General features: G+C 30.5%; 1 protein-coding gene across 2 annotated transcripts; it reads left to right on the forward strand.

The window, feature by feature from the left end:
- Window positions 1-223: 223 nt before the first annotated feature.
- Window positions 224-19,586, forward strand: LOC145180534 (uncharacterized). 2 transcript variants are annotated; one of them, XM_090082539.1, is made up of 20 exons: window positions 225-383; window positions 2,489-2,563; window positions 3,429-3,508; window positions 3,714-3,800; window positions 12,048-12,135; window positions 12,236-12,333; window positions 12,445-12,544; window positions 12,729-12,852; window positions 13,089-13,138; window positions 13,289-13,851; window positions 13,970-14,023; window positions 14,186-14,271; window positions 14,527-14,619; window positions 14,711-14,825; window positions 15,047-15,151; window positions 15,233-15,284; window positions 15,657-15,778; window positions 15,879-16,848; window positions 17,876-18,039; window positions 18,771-19,586. In XM_090082539.1, exons 2-20 carry the CDS (start codon window positions 2,554-2,556, stop codon window positions 19,197-19,199), a joined length of 3,390 nt encoding a protein of 1,129 aa, XP_089938665.1. In that variant the 5' UTR covers window positions 225-383; window positions 2,489-2,553; the 3' UTR covers window positions 19,200-19,586. The 2 variants fall into 2 exon arrangements, with proteins under 2 accessions (XP_089938664.1, XP_089938665.1); XM_090082538.1 differs by lacking the exon at window positions 2,489-2,563 and having other exon boundaries at window positions 224-383.
- The last annotated feature ends 372 nt before the right edge of the window (window positions 19,587-19,958 follow it).

Raw genomic sequence — 19,958 nt, forward strand, 5'->3', positions numbered from 1 at the left:
GTGTTATAAAAAATATACAAATGCAAAAACTTGTAGAACCGCTTAAGTATTCGTTTCCATAGTGATGTTGTGCAAAAGATGATGTACGATATTAGAATAATGCCGCACATTTTGAACAAATTGCTAATAGGAAATTTACTGACTAATATCACAATTTAAATTATTTATCATAGCATTAATTATGCAAATTCTTACCGTGAATGAGTTGAAATAAAAAAGTTTCTAACAAATTGAAACGTTTCAACTTCTTGATAAGTTGCTGATTTTGATACCGATTCCTAGGGAGATGCTTTATAAGACTTTTCTCGATAAACTTCATTGATACTCAATAGCCAAATCTTAAAGTCTGAAAATGGAAATGACAGACCTACACTTAAAAAAAGGTTAGAGCGTTTTTACTTTTGTTTTGAAAGAATCATTTTTCAAGAGGTCGAAAAAAGATAACGCATTATAATTGGCCTACTTACCGACTGTTGTTTGACTACTCAGTGCTAAGTATTTTGCTAAGCGTCATTGGCTGGTCTTAACTCGTTTGGAACTTTAAACAGTTAAGATTATGAGCGTAAACTATACAAAGTTTTTTGAGTCAAAATGCTTTGAAACTTATATACCTGATATCATATTGAATCTTAATTCGTCTAAAAATGATTTTTCTTTTTCTCCACTTTTGTTTATTTGAAATCTTTTTTTTTTTTTTTCTGACTGTCGAAATTGACGTCTGTAAAATTATCAATTCCGCTTACAAAAGTAATATAGAAATTTATGCAAGTAGAAAAATTTGACAAAAATCATTTTAAAATAGTTTACAACAAGGCTAACTCTAAAACTTACATAGAGTAGACGTTGAATCTTAAAATGATAGCGAAAAAAATATATTTTTTTGTGTTAATTTTATTTCTAAAAAATTTTAATGATAGCTTTCATTGTTTTATTTATATAAAAAAAAAAATAGAATCGAAAATTTCTAACATCGGTACTATTCAAAACTTTTAAATAACTTTTTTATTAATTTCAAGTTTTAAATTAGTATTGCAAATTACAAAATGTTATAAAACGTCAGGGTGAGGCAATTCTATTACACTCTCAGGTCCAGTAATCGAGGTCTGAGCTTAAATTTTTTTCAGTTTTGTTAAATAATGTGGTTGTATTACAGTGGAGGTACCTAATAATGAAGATTCCATGCAATCTAAGGAAACATCTATGTACCAGATAAATAGTATTATTACCGATAGTGTAGTGACCAAAACTAAAAATTGCAACTAATTTAACTAAAAAAACCGTTACTAAAATTAGTCGACTAACTTTTTAGTCTAACTAAATTTAGTCGACTAACTTTTTAATTTGCGAAAAATATATTGTTTTACCCAAAAAATATTTTTTTAAAATCTTGTTATGTGTAAGTTTTGAAGTGGTTTGAGCGCCATTTTATTAACAAATTGCTGTAAGTTACAATTTACATCTCCAGGGTATCTTTTTCAAGGTCGATTTTCAGAGTTTTTCAAGTTTTCGGAGAAAGGTTTGCGACATATACACCTGGAATTTTGTAATAAAACTTATCTAATTAGTCCCCCGTTATTATTAAGTACTTGTTTTAAATTTCAATGAGAAGCGGTTCATATGGATTTTTCAATTTATAATTAAAGTGAATTATAAATTATAAAACACGTGTGAAATCAATTTATATAAAAAAAATGGCATCATGTTTTTGAAAGATGTGTTATGTGCAGAAGCATTTTCGGGTTTCCTTTATATATAACCTGCAATGATTTTTTGAAGTAATAATACCTAATTTATTTCGTTCTATACTTATAAAAACGCAGATATTTACAATGACAACAATAAGATTGAAACAGTTAGGCAATTAATGTTTTTTATTATTTTTATATTGTGTAATTGAACATATATCTTGTTCAACTCTCAATTTTGTTTTTCTTTTAAAAATTATTATTAAAATGCTAATAACTAATTATGTATTCGGTATAAAATATCAGCTGTTTTTGACGGAGTTGTTCTGCTAACAAACCAATTTTTATTTAAATCAATAAAAGAAAATTTGGGGCAATGCTAGGTACAAACAAAACAATTTTATTACGTAAATGTCATAAATTATATTACGTACTAAACAATAAATTTTGATGAACATCACTAAATTGATTTATTTGTCATAATTCATATTATGTTCGTATAATTTCATGGTGTTGATTATTCAGCTTTTTTTTTAGCACTAAATCTTGTTTTAGTCGACTAAATTTAGTTAGACTAAAAACTTAGTCGACTAATTTTAGTTAGACTAAAAAGTTAGTCGACTAAATTTAGTTAGACTAAAACTAACCTTAACTCCCACCACTAATTACCGAGATTAGAACATTAGGATGAAATTTTAGTAGATGGAAAAAAATATCAAGGGTTGCACAGAAAATGTTTTTTTTTTTAATGTTTCTTTTTTTTTTCATTGTTTCACACTTTGATTCCAGTTCTTTTAATTTAGTTGTCTTCATTTAATAACCAAACAACCTTTCAAAAAGAAAATTGGAAATATTTTTTCTGCACACGATGATAATAGGTAATGTAGAAAAGTAAATGAACAAGTCGTAGTAGAAGAAGAGAAAAGAAGGGTGGTGTTGGTGTGATTGGCGTTGATGATAATTGATGTTGCAATAATGATGATAATAATGATGGTTTCGTGCATCATCATCCACCATCAGCAGATAATCTTTTTCATCACATCATCCAATTTCTTTCAAACTTTCTTCGTATTTTTTTATATCTAGTTATTTTCACAGCTCAAAATTTTTATGAAACAAAAAAAATCCCTGGAAGTGGTATGTTACGTTTGCATCAAATGTTCCTTTTTTAATTTAAATTTGACTACATTAGAATGGGGACTGATAGAGAATTGAGGTCAGCCTACCGGATAGGGTAGAGGGATTGTCGCGCTCACACACGAGCTTCTCGTCAGCGTCACGCGCGGAATAACGCTCGCGATCGGAGCAATTTTCTATAAGTCATCGCCATCACCATCCACCATCATTTCACCATCCACCATCATTCTTATTACAATATAATCACAACACTCATCACAAAAACACCACCCTTCTATCTCTTCTTCTACTTCGATTATATTGGCACTGATTATTCTTATCATCATTCAGTGTTGATAATATTTGCGAGATATTAATTCTTTATCACAAACATTTTTAGTTTTGTTGCGATTAACTATTTTCATGCTGACTGATATAATAACAATATGTTTTTATGCAGCTCTTAAAGTTAAACACTTATCCCATAAATCTTGAATATTCATTTTCAGATTTGCTAAGATTTTATTAGTACGCTAAATATACGAACGTGTAAAACCATATACTACAATATGCAAATGGTTTGGCAATATGGCTGCAAATGTAAAGTATTTAAAAATTTATCTTTAGAATCTCACATTAAAGTGTATATTCGTTTAAAACCCTCAACTTGGAATGAGCACAAAATATACAGCGTTACAGATCGCAAGGTTTTATTCACATTTTTTTTATCAAATTTGTTAAATGAAAGTTTCATCATAGAAGATATTTCTTTAAAATTGATTTTTTATAATATTTAAAAAGCGATAATCACTAAAAAATCATGTCAATAATTTCAAAAGTGAAATATTTCAAAATTGAAAAATATTAAAAATGAATTTTTCGGATAAATATTTCTCTTTAACATATTTTCAGCTTCATATAAATAAATCAGTTGCAAACACTAAAGCTAAAGGCTATGAATTCGACAAGATTTTACCTGTAGGTTCTTCAAACAAGGAGGTAACTTTTTTTTTGAAATACTTTTGTTTTTTATATCTATGTTAATCTTTATGACCCACACCTACATCCCCTAATATATTATGCTTTTGTTAACTTTTTTGACCAACGCCCACGTTTTCCCTAACATATTGTCTTTTAAAACTCTTCATTATGCGGATGCAAAGCGCAGGTTTTAGAATGTTTTCCATTAAAAGCTTCTAAAAATCTTTGTTTTCGAAAAAGGGAAGGGAGATTGTAAATTATTATTGCTTACTGTTTACTCTTTTTTTTATTTCCACAGTTACATATTTTGTTAAAAATAATTCATGATTTTTTTGAAGAATATTTATATGGGAAGCATCTGTTTCTTTCTGTGAATTGATCTGACATATAGCATGGCTTTATTGAAGTGGGGTTTAAGCCTTTAACGTTTCTTTTTTTGTTTTTTTTTTTCTTTTTAAAGAAACGCATATTATGATTAAGTGTTGAGAACTGTCGACAATTAATCATATTAAGCTTTACTTTATTTCTATTTTTTACTTTGTCACAAAATGTTTATCCTTAACAGGGCCGTCGAGAGGGGGGGGGGGGCCAAAGGGACAGTTTGTCCCGGGCGGCAGATGTCGATGGGGCGCCAGATGCCAAAGTAAAATAAAAATAGTTTTTTTAATCTTAAAATGCCATATTTAAATGTATATATTACTCGCGTTATATCATTATTTTTAATTCCTCGAAAAAATAACAAACTGTGAATACATTTTAGAAATAATTCTATTCAGAATTTAGAAAGTAATAGTAAATATTTTTCAACTCTTTACGATCAACTTATTTATGGTAATTCATGTTTAAGATTTATATTTAACTATTGAAATATTGATTCATGACATTAGCTTTTTGACATTGAGTTTATAATTTTTTTTGATGAGTTTGCGTAGTTGACAATGCTATTATTTTATTGATACGTACGGTTATTTACAGTAACTGTTTATAATGAATCGTAAAAAACTTTCTGGTGCCCAAAATAGGGCATTGGCTTCCAAAAGGGTAAAAGAATGTGAAAAAAATAAACAAATGCTCCGAGAATTACGTTGGTTTTACAAAGCTACTAATCAAAATACTGATTTGAAGGTGATTTAGTAGAAATATATATATATATATATATATATATATATATATATATATATATATATATATATATATATATATATATATATATATATATATATATATATATATATATTAGGGATATGACTTTTTTGCAACCTACTAGGCCTGTATCGTAATTCAATGAACTTTTATGTAAAAAGAACGAATAGATGTTTCATTTTGACATATTTTGAAAAAAGGTCACCCCAAAACCAAAAAACCGAATTTTCAATAGGTACACTTTTGTACAGTAAATGAATATTAAAGGCTGAAGATGTTGTAAGAGTCATACTCCTGTTGTTATTTTATTTATTTATGCAACATGTACAGTGATATAACAAAAAACATTATGTGATATATAATTATACATGTATTACAAAATTAACAGTATCAAAGCGTCTAGTACAACAATATACATAACTGTCTGTGTCTATAGGCCTACTGTGTTTAGTACAGGGGTCACATGATGCTCACGTCTCATAAAGAGTCTAGCGCTTATTACTTAGAATGAATCGAAGTTGCAGTTTGTCTTTCTTTCTGCAGGAAGCATACAGGTCTTGCATCACCTTGATTGCACGTTCAGCTATCTGATTACTTCGTGGTATGTCGATGACGGATGGCTCTTTCTTCCAGTGATTTTTGAATGACTGCAATGCCTTTTTGTAAGGCTTCAATACATCAGATAAATTCTTGAAGTCATTGTCATTGTACTTTTGACTACTAAACCAATGTTCTGCCCACTCATATGAAATGAACCTGCAAACCTTCTCCAAATTCTTTCTCGCTTCAGGCATAAGAATGAACGCCAGAATGGCGAGAATGGCTCTTGAGTTCCATCTGGCATTGCTCATATTAGGAATGTTCTGAAAGTGAATCAGAGGGAAGTTTCTTTGTTCTTCATAGAACCTAAACACTCTTGTTAAATGGTACAAAAACTTCATATCGTCTCTCCACCCTGATTTATCAAGAATTTCTACAGTTCCATTCACAAACTTATCCTTCAGTTCATCATACTTATTCAACAGTTCAGACACAAATGGGTATTCAATGTTTGGAGATTTGGAATCACCCCCAAGTTCTTCGTCCATCACCAGACGGAGAATCCTGTCTAGTACGTGATGCTGACAACCGATAAATTGTGGTATTGTGACACCCTTTAATTTAAACATACGTTGCAACTTCACAACAACTCCATTTCTCTTCCCAGTATTGACGTTTGTTGTATCAGTAATGATCATCTTAATTGAATTCCACAAATTGTATTCATCAATAAGTTTGGCAATTTTTTCAGCAACAGTTTCAGCTTTGCCATCTTTTAAACGCAGTGCATCAAGTTTCACGTCAGTTCTTTCATTCTGAAGTACAACTACCTGATATTCCTTATCATCTATTCGTTTGCCGTCAAAGTGTAAGGACCACTGTTCCATTTTAAGTTGTTGTATCATTTCTTTTTTTAATTTACCTGCCTCTTTGAATGTGGACTTGTAAATTGCTGATTGACTTGGAGTTGGAATATCAATACCTTGTTGTGATAATACATTGCATATTTTAGCAGCTTTCTTTGTGGAAACTCCACTTGATGTAACCATACTTACAGCAAATTTACTTTTGTAGTGCTTTCTAGTTTTTTTCTGAGTGTCCTCATCATCGTCTTTATCACCGTCGTCGTCTTCATCATCTTCACTCTTACTTTTGCAGTTTTCAGATTCAGTACCACTGTCTGTGGTAGACAGGACTTGTGATGTGGAAGGTATTGCTGTTCCAGACTGGACTTTCCTTCTCTTGGAAGGGTGAATGGTTTCTTTACTTGCCACTTGTCCTGTTGAGTACCCCACCTGTCCTTTACTTTCTTTTTGTAGGTGGTATAGACGTTTATCTTCCGAGGATAACCACTGGCCATTCACTTTCGTGATGTCAAATAATGCATTGAGAACATCATATTTTCCACGCTTGACACATTCATCATAGACCTTCAGCACCTTCATAAGCTTTGCTCTTATCACTTGATCAGACACATGTGGAAAATTCAGTTTATTGTCCCACAATTTTGTAATTTCCTTAGAAATTTGGTCTATTCGTTCTTTTCTTCCTTTAACATATGCTCCGAGAAACTGGTATCTTCCTACGATCTGCAATTGAAGTGGTATTCTGGATTTTTCATCGAGTGAATGTTCTTCTACAGCCACGCTTCCTCTTCTTCTGTGTGACTCTTGAAATCTCACCAAATTTTTAGTCCAAGTCTTCTTGTTCTTTGTTACTGTGGTATGACTTTTCTTGTGAGACATCATATAATATTGTTACGACTTTACGGATAGCTGAGCGTAAATATCCGTTTAATAAAGTCGTTTAATTAATAAAATACTTTAACTGTATAGTAATCCAATTATAGTTCGATAATCCAGTCAATGTTGATAACAGTTCGATAATCCAGTCCGTATCCTAACGATAATGCTACAACTACTTATACTTCGTACACTTACAGCGTCTTTAGTTCGCTACAGTAGTTCCTTATTAGCTCAGTTACACGCAGAGTACTTCATAGAACTATTCACATTATCAACACTGAGCTCACATTAGCAACACTGAGAATTAAGCTGAGAATTAAGCTTAAGATTAAAACATCGGTCAAAAATGAATGTATAAAAATGGTAAATCAAATTTTTATTTTGGGGGTGACTTTTTTTTGTTGCAGAAAGCTATTTGGGCCTTTTTTCATGATTTTAGGTAAAAGTTCATCGATTTATGATACAGGAAACATTTTATTTGAAAAAAAATTAAAAAGTCATATCCCTAATATATATATATATATATATATATATATATATATATATATATATATATATATATATATATATATATATATATATATATAATTTTCGAAGCAATTTACGAATATTTTCGAAATTAATCATTTTTCACACAATGCCAATATCTGTAGCAGAGGGTGAAAGATCTTTTAGTAAACTTAAGATTATAAAAAACCATTTCAGAGCCACCATGGGACAAGAGCGACTTTCAAATCTTATGATGTTGTCTATTGAAAATGATCTCGCGAAATCATTGTCATATGATGAAGTAATTTATAATTTTGCCTCGAAAAAAGCTCAAAAATTTTATTTAGGTTAGGAATTTTTTATGCTGCGGTTAGTTAGCAAAAAATGAAATAAAGTTAAAGTAGCTATAAAGGCATAATGTACTTTTTTGCTTCTATGCTAAGTATATATATGAAGCGAAATCTATAAGGGCGCCAAAAAAGGTTTTGTCCCGGGCGGCTTGAAGGCTCTCGGCGGCCCTGTCCTTACACAATACTTAACAGCAAAAAAAGAGCAATAACATCTAAATAACTAACATAAGCAACAAAATATAACAATAAGTTTAAACATTTATCACATGTAAACCAGACTAATCACTGCTCAAATATCTCTGAAGGATGGAGAGGAGGAAGGAGGGGGAGCACTTTTTTTTGATAAATCCCGGTCACAGAGAATATTAACAACATTTATCATTCGCTTTTTGTTTTGTTGCAAGTTTTGCTGAGTTAACTTCGTTGTGTGAGTTTTATTGTGTTTAATGTATTATGGTGTTAAATACTATTTATGGTGTTAATTACTATTTATGGTATTAATTACTACTTATGGTATTAATTACTATTTATGGTGTTAATTATTATTTATGTCGTTAATTACTATTTATGGTGTTAATTACTATTTATGGTGTTAATTACTATTTATGGTGTTAATTATTATTAACACAGCAAAATTTACAAAAATTATAGGAATTGTTTTATTTCTGTCAACAATGTGGGTATAAGTTTGGTTTGCATAATATAAAAAATGGACAATTTTCTACTACGAAGGCCAATCGCTTAAGGAGACTAACGAAGAGGCATCCATGCTTAAATGACAATAATCGTACCAACATTCCTAAAGAAAAAACGGAGTAGCACTTATTCTTCGTACATCCAACAACATTTTTTTTGCATTGCTGCATCGTTCTGTTAGAACCAACGACAGAAACTACACATCTTAAAAACATTAACAACCCTGACTATAAGCAGTTTTCTGACTAAAGTTTTTTAGCGGCAGTTAAAAGAAATAAAATTGTTGAGTTTTATTTAAATACTTAAAAAAATTTTGACATAATATTGAAAAAGATGGTTAAAACTGTTTATTACATAAATATAATTACATTAAAACTCTTATACATATGTATCAGCCTCGTCTATACATATATATCAGCCTTGTTTTTATGAGAGTTGAGAATTTATTTGTTTACAAATCCTCATAAATTTCTTTTTTGCGAAAGTTTAAGCGCAGCTCGGACGCAATCACTACTTTTACGCAAACGCTGCGAAAAGTTGGTGAATATCAAATAATCAAAAAAAAGGAACGATCAGTTTCCGCCATCTTAGCTGAGCTACGCAAGAGTTATGAAGAAAAAAAACCCACCTACGCAAGAGTTACGAAAAAAAAAAAAAAAATTAACCTACGTAAGAGTTACGAAAAACCAACTGGATGAGCTGGAAAAAAACCAGCTAGGAGCTTGAAAAGAAAAAACCAACCCATTGACGGTTGCCTGCTTCCTTGTTCATAAATGTTAACGGGTCTGTTTCATAAAAACTATTAATCTAATATTTATCAATGATAATTATTTGTGTGGGAAAATCACTTTGATAAAATGAATTTATATATAATTTTTATTATTAATTCAACTAGTAGTAATTTAACATATATTAGTCAGAATTAGTTAAATGCGATTTTTATAACTGATATAAAATAGCTGATAGTTATCAGTGATTACTTTTATGAAACATTACCCTCGTATTAAGTAATCGGAATACATTATTAAGTAATCGGAATACATCATCAAGTAATAAGAATACATTAAATTATTAATTTTGAAATTACTAATGCATAAAAAAAATAATTTCTTTTTAGTTAAAAAGATAAATTAAATAATGTCTATGGGCTTCACGACGAGCATTATTAATTAAGGGGTGTTGCATGAAAAAATGGCGCGTTTTTATTTTTTACGTAATCGCCGGTCGATTTTTTTAAAAAAACGATTCACGTTTTTTTTTCTCTCCAAAGGCTTTTCTTCAATTTAAACAAAACCTTGTTTTGTTTGGTTTTAGATAATGAAAAGTATCGGCTTACAAAATGTTGTACTTTCTAAGTACCAAAAAAAAGGTGACCCACCATCAAAAAATTATCAATGATTTAAATGCTTTAGTTGGTTTTGTACAGTCCGACGATTAGTGCAATTTTCAATTATCACATTTAAAAATGAACACTCGCAAAGTAAAAACCCGTTAAAATCGGATTTAATAGATATCCATCTGAAGTCAGAGAGATTTCAACTTTAAAAGATTTGATTCAATGAATGCTTATAAGTGATCTATATTGTTTGCAATACAAGAAAAGGACGGAACCGCTACTTACTGATAGTCAAAAGGACAGAGGAGTTTAGTTTGCAACTTGGTTTCCGAAAGTAAGAAACGTAACAAATTCTTTTTTTCCTGATAAGAAGACATTAAGGGCTTGTACAATGCAAACAATCTGGGTAGTAAATTGTGGAGAAGCCGATGAAAAAGGTGATGCAAAGAAAGAACAAAAATTTCTGCAAAAAGTTATAGTGTACTTAGAGGTGTTTTCGGAAGAATAAATGCCACTGGCTATTTTAGAGAAAAGAACCTTCAACCATAAAAGTTTATATCAAAAAGATTTTGCTAGTAGTTCGAAAATCCAACAACCGTGTGTTCGGCAACAATCAGATGATTCAGCAAGATGACGCAACGGCTCACACTTTGATTATCTTTGTCATAAATAGTGTACAGGAAACTTTCTAGCTATAATTGACAAAAACTATTGACCTCCAAACTTTTCAAACTTTAAATCGTTGTACCACATTGTTTGGGACGAATTACCAAAATAAAATGGGAAAAAGTACAATCAAACAAAAGGTTTATTGAGAAATCGAAGCGGTGAAATAAATTTGATAAGAAAAAGTGTTAGAAAGTTGTGTGTGTTGAATGAATAGATTTTTTTTTACGTCTAAGAATAACGAAAACTATTTGCATAAATAAAAGTGAAGTTTCTTGTAGAAAAAAAAAAAAGCAACAACTTAGATTTTATATCATTAAAGTTGAGGAAGACAGTGGAAAATTTTCTTTTTGCTACACCCATAGCAGCCGAGAGAAATTTCGGGCCCCGGGGAAGTTTTCTTAAGGGGCCCTCATTATGATCAATTATATACCCAGGGCCAAAAGAAGCGTGCTCTGGGCATTGAAAATTAAAAATAAAAGTTAGTTAAAACTTTTAAAAGTCAAAACTGATTAAATCTTTTGAAAATTATTTTTAAAAATTTGTTTGTACACACACGGGGCCCCGGGAATCTTCCCCGTCCACCAACCCCCCTCTCTCGGCGGCCATGGCTACACAGTAAATGTAATTAAGTAAATTCATAATTTGTACCTATGAAAATAACTCTTTTCAAAAGAAAATTGATTTCCGCTCAATGTTTAGAAAAAACCATTGAAGCATTTTCCATGTGTAAAAAAAAGTTTCTATATCTGCAAATGAAATTATCATTCTTACCAAACAACACTTTTCTCCCTTCATAAAAATTGTTTTGCTAATAATACAGATATGAAGTTAAACTTTGATCTGAAATTAAATATTGATGTCCTTATTTTCTTCACACTTTCACTGTAACAAAACTCTGATGAGTTTGTCTTTCCGTTTCTTTCTAAAGACACGTGCATTCGAATTTTTATGATATTTCATTCATTTTTTTATAGTTTGTTCCTCTAGGTAAGATTTAGTAACGTCATCTAGAACAAAAAAAAAAAAAAAGAAATAATAATTAAAGTGATAAATTATACTTTAATGTACACACTTGCCTTATTTATAACATATATTTAAAGCATATATATATATATATATATATATATATATATATATATATATATATATATATATATATATATATATATATATTACAGTACACACTTACGTCAGATATTATTACATTACTTGTCACTCAATATCAATAGTAGTAACTGCTGCAGTAAAAACTATATATATTTGTATAATTATATATATTTGTATAATAATTTCATAGGTTTATAAGTCAATCGGCCACCCTTTAGTGGAATGCGCTTTAAAAGGCTACAATTGTGCATTGTTTGCGTATGGTCAGACTGGGAGTGGTTAGAATTTTAATTGCATATTTAAAGAAAAAATAGTTTACAAATATTTGACGCATAAAAACAGTGATACATAACATTATTTATCCATTTTAAAATGTAGGTAAGACCTACACTTTGATGTCAAAAGATGGCTTTACTGCTCACTTGGTCTGTAGTTTATTTAACAAAATCAAAAATGATCTTTACAATGAATACAAAGCAAGTAACATTTTTTGTTGATTTAAATTTTTTTTATATCAATTGTTTTGATAGTCCATGTTTGTCAATAATAAAAATGGTGGCATTTTGTTATTTTTGTTGCTTTTTTAGGTGACATTCTCATATTTACAACTTTATCAAGAGCATCTGTACGATTTACTTAATCCGAATAAGAAGCTTACTCATTCAATCAGAGAAAGTCCTCGAGATGGTTTGTGTTTTCTTTTTTTTTTAGAATTCTATCACAGAAAGTCCTGGAGATGGTTATTTATTTTTCGTTTGAGTTACTAGGTTTATGTCATGTTTATAAGCAATCACAATTTGTATGAGATCTTATTGCTTTAAGAAAAGAAAACTTTTTTTATGAAATGTTTTTTTTTTCTAATTATGTAAAGGAACTTATGTCGAAAACGTTTCAAGATTTAAATGCGAAACCCCTTCAGATGTTTATGAGTTGTTGAATTCAGGTCATAAACAGTTAATTTTCGCTGCAACAAAGAAAAATAGACAATCAAGCAGGTGGTTATTTTCTTATCTGACAAACCGGTTAAGACAAAAAAAGATGTTGTGATTGCAGTTTGATAACATTGTTTAGAATCCATAGTGATTTATTATCTCTAAAAATTTCTTCTAAAATTGTCAATTTTCGTAATTGTTCTTTTTTTACCTTTAAAATACGAGATGTTTCTGTTCTTACAGTTTTACCACATTTCCCATTTTAAGAACAGCTGTGTTTTTTAATTGAACTTTTTTAGGTCTCACGTTTTGTGCCAATTTTTCATTGAGAGAACAAAAAGAGCATGTGGTACGGCCATCACTTCATTTTTATATTGTATTTCAAAACCAATTTTCCTGAGGTTTTTAATAATTTATGTATCACATTTATTTATGGTGATGTAATAGAATAATGGCAGCCAAATTTTAGAAGTAAATATTAGTTTTAAATTTATCTTAGTTGATCAAAAGAAGGAAAACTACCCTATTGAAAGCAGCTCTCCCCGGTTCACATCAACTTTTGAAGAAGAGGAATTGAACGATTTAGATATAGATGTTATTCCTTTCAAAAGCTCTTACTTGAAAAAACGTCATAGTATTGCTGTTTCAAAGCCGACGAAACCGTTTTCCGGTTTAACTTGTGCCAAATCATCGCGTCCAAAAAGTCAACAACTTTTTCTACAAAGCGAAACATCTTTCGATACTTTTCATGCTCCAAATAAAGTCAAATCTTCTTGCTCCTTAACCAGTGGAGCTTTTGAATCATCTAGTAAAAAGATGGATCCATCTTTTCCATCAATTCAAAATTTATCAAACCACGATTCGTTCAAAATTAAAGATTGCGATACAATGAATGGAAATGTTTTAAATATTAGACGATCCTCTCGAGCGAAGTCAGCAGACCTGACCGAGTTTGAAGATCTTATGCTGTCACGTGAATCATTTTCTTCATTACACAGTGAAGACAGCGTTATAGATGATCTGGAATGGCAATCTAAAACTAGTATCTCAGATCTATCTAAAGTAATAACCTTGATGAATAAAATTACTTCATTTTCAACGACCCTTTTTATTTTTTTAGTTATTATTATCTTATGATTTTAAGAAATAGTTGAAGAATTAAAAAAAAAATAATTTTCAGGCTTCCTTTCAATACGGCAGCTATGAAAATATTGAACAACACGAGGAGGAAGACGTAAGAAGATATTTCTAAATAATTTTAGTTTAAAAGCTTGAAAAAAAAGTTTATCAACAATTTGAATAATCTAGAAAAATTTGATTGGTCAACGTTAATGTAAAGAGACATCTATCATTTAACTTAATTTTTGTACATTCGCAATGCTATTTATGTTTTTAGCGCTGCAATCAATCGCAAAATAGCTTTTGGGAAGTCGATGGACAAGTTAACGAAGATGAAACTCTATTCAAGTCTAAATTGAGCATGTGAGCGAAGTGAAGCACTAAATACTTTTTTTTTAAAAAAAATACACATGATTATGGCGGATAAAATATTTATATTTTTAAAACTATATTTTCAAAAAATACATTTTGAATATATTCTTTTCTATTCCCCGCATTTTCATCAAACTTAAGCTTGATTTGAGGAAATGTTACGCATTCGATTCGAAACTTTAGGTATCTATTCATTAACAGTTTTATTTGATTTTAAACCAGAATAACATGTTTTGACTTTTTCAGAGTGGACTTAGCTGGTAGCGAACGTGTGAAAGAATCAGATGGTGAAAGATTAGCCGAAACTCAAAATATAAATTTATCGCTTCTTCAATTAGGGTAAATTTTTATCTTGGCTTCTATGAGGATGAAATTTCTTACATATGTATCAAACTGTTTATAATAAATTACTTTTATTTTTCATATTTAGCAACGTCATAGCAGCTCTTGCAAAAAACAACAGAACTCATGTTCCATACCGGAACTCTGTATTGACCAGGTTACTGCAGGACAGTTTGGGTGGTAATTGCAAAACCAGTTTTGTGGTGAGTGTTCCCAGCAAACATCGAGTCTAAAAAAGACATCTTTTAGATGTATAAAAACGTCTAATACGTCTAAAAAACATATTTAAGACGTCTTTTTTAGACTAAATGTTTGCTGGGTTATGACCTATTGAGCCACAACTTTACCCAAATATTTGCTATTTAGAGGTATATCAACCTTTAGACTATTTTTAGTTATTTTTTGAAACTTTTTTTTGTTTCAGTTATGTATATCTACTGCATTTGTAGACATGGTTGAATCAAAGCGCACATTGGAGTTTGGAAAAAGGCTACTCCAAGTTAAACTTCATCCCAAAATAAATGTGGAGGTGTGTTTTTTAAACTTGAAGCGCTGAATATAATTATTTAAACGATTTTCTTCTCACGACTTTGATTATTTATCATTTCAGCTTGATTATAAAAAACTTTGTCATGAATTACAAAGAGAAAAGATTAAAACGGGTAGGTTAATTGATACAAAATTACAAAATCCTACGCTTATATCTATGTCATGTAATTACACGCGATCTTCACATATTTTAAAAATGCAATACAGAAGTATCGAATTAAAAGAGGAAGAATTTCATAGCGCATGCCTAAAAGTAATATTAAGACAAGTAAAGGAAATTAAATTTCAACATTTTTCTTAAAACTACATTAAGCATAACAAGTATTGGCAATTACGCTCAATTCAGAAAAAATCTCTTTCGGAAGTTTTTCCATGTTTACTTTTACTTAAAGAGAAATGTTCTTGGTGTAATTATAGCCATAAATACTTAAATAGCTTCCTTAAGTGTTTAACATTAAAACATCATTAAAAAGTTTGTTTTACAGAAGAAGCTTTCAACGTAGAGAAGGAGAAAATGAACCTCCAAATTGAAGCGTTGCGTAATGAAAAATCTGCATTTGATGACCAGAAAGCTGATTTTCAGCGAACAAATATTCCGGAGATAAAAGTAAGGCAAAATCAATTACTTTGTACTTTTAAGGTAAACAAGGCTTAGTATATTATAACGTTTGGAATTACTCTAAATATCTTGTTCTTATTACTGTTAGGTTGAAGAAGTAAAAAACGAAAATTCACAAAATTATGAAAAAGTTAGAGAAAAATTGAAGAAGATAAAACTGGAAAATTCTGAACTTAAAATGAAACTTGATCAATCAGAAAAAAAACGCAAAGATTTATTTTGTTTAAACAACATTTCGAAGGATACCGGCGAGTCTCGTTTTACCAAACTCATACCAAACAATGAAGTTGGAACTTCAACCGATCCGGTTGAAATATGTCATGCATCAACCGATGCCACAAAAACTTGCGATGTGTCCTGTAACACTGATCCAGTCATTGTTCAACCTCTATACAGTACTGCAGAAATAGGTACAATTCCGTTGATTCCTTTTGAAAAAGTTGTGAACACATCTCATGCTGTCTTGCAAAAAGTTTTGAGCCATAAAACCTCTGTAACTCCAATTACTTCAGAAGATGGCACAAACATGTATATTAATCGCTTAAAAGATTTCCTACTGGCAGAGATAATGTCGTTACAACTACTCCATAGTATGTTTGACTTATCTTTACACAATGAACACACGCAAACTTGGTCTACCCGACACGAGGGAGATTATAAAGTGTGCGAGAGCGTAAACTCCATTACGCCTTCAGGGTACGAAACCAGCTCATTAGGAAATAACGAAGTTGCATCCTTGAATGATATACCTGGAATTGATTCTTCTGGTTCGAAGCATTTGAAGAAAGAGGAGAATTTAACTCGTGTTGTCAAAACTGAGGCTTTAATTGATCAAGATCCTCAGCCAGTGCTCGAAAAGCGAACTAGCCTGGTTAATTCTTTTTTTGAAGAGATGTTAGAATCCAAATGGCTACATAAATTAGATAATTGCCAAAAGAATGAGTGCGATAGGGTGGAAGAAATTAACGAAGAGATTATTTTGCAGAAAAAAAATGTTGACTCTGAGATCTTGAATCTTGTAACTGAAATGTTGCACGGCTGCAATCTTCAGAAGGAAGGTAAGGATGGTGTTTCAAATCTGTAATTAGCAATCTGATGAATTTTACTGCTTTATAACTGCAACAAAATTGTGAGCAAAATTTGAGAAAAAACTATTCTCAAATTGTTGAAATATTATTATTGAAAGAAAAAGTAATTATCGAAAAAAAAAATTAATACATATAAAGAAATTATTGAGAGAAGTGTTAAGCTGCATATGAAAATCATGAAAATCGTGAAAATTCATGAAAATCATGAAAATCGTGACAGACTAAAGAACGTTTTTCTTTTCAAGGATCAAAGTTAATGATCCATGACCTTTTCTAAATAAATTTGCTTTTAGATTTCAAAGTTTCAAAGTTTAAAAATTCGACCTTTTAATAAGTTGAGGTTTTTTTCACGTGACAACTTTGATGTTATTTTTTTTGAAATGCTGCAGTGAACAAATATTTACAGCAAGGCTAAAAATCAACAATAAACATTCACAGCAGGATTTTGATGCCTCGTTTAGTAGGAAAAACCTTAAGCTTCTTCTTTCTTATTTTGTTCCGTTTTCTTTTGTTTGATCCGCTGAAATTTTAAACGTTTAAAAAAAATCTAACACAGGATCAATTTTTTAAAGTGTTAGAATTAAAATTTAGTGTCGCCCCCCGTGCAAGTGCAAGCCTATGAAAATGCTTTAAATTTAAAAAAAATCTTTCACCATTTTTTCTCTTTCGGTTTGATTTGTGATAGAATAATAAAACAACGATGAAAAAAAGCGGATTAAGAATATTTTTAAAATGCTGAGAGAAAAAATATAATTCAAATATTCTAAAACTTCAATCGTAAGTATGTTTGTTCTGGATTTAAGAAAAATGTTTGTATTTTCGTGTAACTTTCTTAGCTAACAAACTTGGACGTGTCGAACAACGTAGCAGAGGTAGGGAGAAAAAAACCCAGAAATGTTTTATTGAAAGATGTATCTCTTATACAAAGTTTATTAAACTTTATATAATTTAGTTTTTTTTGTTGATAACTAAATAAGCCACAAAATTTTCTCTCAAGGTGTGGTTAGTAAACGCGAAGTTTACTCAGAGCTCGTTAAGATATTAACTCAAGGCTCATCGAACTCTTGCTGCAGCATAGAACAACTAGAACTCATTTTAAATCTTATACTGGTCGATCATTCCCTCACTGGTTGTTTACTTGCATTAGCTCAACATAAGGAGGTAGATTTTTATTTTTATATTATTTATTTATTTATTTTTTTTTTTGTGTATTTCTAATTTTGTTTCTATGTTTTTACATTCCCGGAATTAAAATTTTGACTCACAATAAAAGATGACTCTTTTTATTTTCAATTTTCAAACATTTTTCCGGGACTAAAAGGAAAACCTGATCGTCCAGCTGCTGCGTTAGTAATTTTTAAGTGGTTTCTGTTGCTTACAGAGCGTTGTTATTTTTACTCGTGTTTGTAAACAATTTCACTAAAAGCGAAAAAAGTCACGCTTTCCACTGGTTTCAATAAAATATTTCGCAACTTTAAAACAACTTTATGTGTTTTCACTATTTCAAAAGATGTGTCGTCACACGCTCTTTATCTCTCATATTGCGTCATTATTGTGAAACCAAAGTTGAAGAACCGGCTTTGCAGGGAAGTTGGTATAAAATGGGAATTAAAATAACTTCAGACTTATTTTTAAGATTTTTTGCGAAAACCTTTTGTTTGTTTTCAAGTGACCAATCAAACTCGTTGTCATACATTTTCAATTTTTGTTAAGACTCGCTTTGAAAAAAATTGTACAAGGTGTGAAAATATGAAGCACAGGAATCACGTCCTTTCTTTCAATTTTAAACTTTTTCTTGGAAAGTGATGAACTCGTCATCTATACGAAACTAAATCACTGTAATATACTCTCCTCTGCAATATTTGTTACCATTTTTTGCTATTTTTATTTAGAATAGAAAAATGCGACGATTATCAAGTACTAAAGCTAATCCGAAATCACTTTTAAATTCGATTAATGTAGAAAATGAATTTTGTGGTTATGAAAACGAGGCTGTCTTCTTTCCTAACGACGTCAATGGTGATTATAATGCGGATATTCTTAACGACGTAGTTGTTTGCGGAAGAACATCGACTCCGAGTTCACCAGACTCCTCACCATGTGTGGTAGAAAAAGTGCAAAAGAGAAATTCTGTATTTGAAAATGGGGTCAAAGATGAAAAAAGTGACGACTCAGGCGCTGAAAGTCCATCGCCGAAGAAAAAGGGCATTCGACGGTTTTTTTGCATGACTTCAAAATCGTCCCGATGGTCAACGCAGCATAAAAAGTCTCTAAAAAAAAATAAAGTTGAGAAGAACTTCCTTCTCGACGGTGACGAATAAAAAATAACCAGAAACCTTTGTCTTAACACTTGGCTGAAATGTCTAAAAACTTCATTCATCTTGGAATGTTTTTTTCCCTGATCATCTTTATTTTAAAAGATTTGCGCGCGCGCGTGAGTTACTAAAAGAGAGACGTTAAGTTTAGACTCCCTTCATTTTGCAGTAAAAACTTAATCCTTATGAGAAGTTTTTCATTCTAACGGCATCTTCCGTTCTAACGAATCATTTTCTGAGAAGTTAAAACTCTTGTTTCTATTTATACCTTTAGAAATTTTTTATCCAAATAATGTCAATAAATAAAGTGTAATAAGAATTTGAAAAAAACGTATTTTTTTGAGCGGATCTTATAGAAAAAGTGCATTCATTTGAAAACTGATGTTTGGTAAATTGACAAATACTTTGTTTATAATTCTACCGTTTATAACCGTTCATGGATTCTTTGTTTCTCCCAAATACTTCTCTGATACAAGATCACTTGTCCGCTTTCAGGCTCCGGCTACACGTGTATTGTTTATTTGATTGCTTTTAAAAAGTAATTAACATTTCGATGGTAGTATAGCCAAATTATCATTAGTGTTTGAATTGCTTTAAATTACTGAACCAGCCATAAATAAAAAAAACCAAGGACTCCTTGCTACGATGTGTTAAAAGATGTCAAATGACTAAAAAGTGAAATAGAATTGAGAAAGTTTTTTTCCAAAAAAAGATTTGGTACATTTGGTAAAAGCAAAAGGTACCGATTCTATTACACCTTTCTAT

Source organism: Hydra viridissima, unplaced genomic scaffold, assembly GCF_058129835.1.
Source record: "Hydra viridissima isolate aposymbiotic clone 2 unplaced genomic scaffold, HvirCarnegie_v1 scaffold_3, whole genome shotgun sequence".
NCBI classification, from domain to species: domain Eukaryota; kingdom Metazoa; phylum Cnidaria; class Hydrozoa; order Anthoathecata; family Hydridae; genus Hydra; species Hydra viridissima.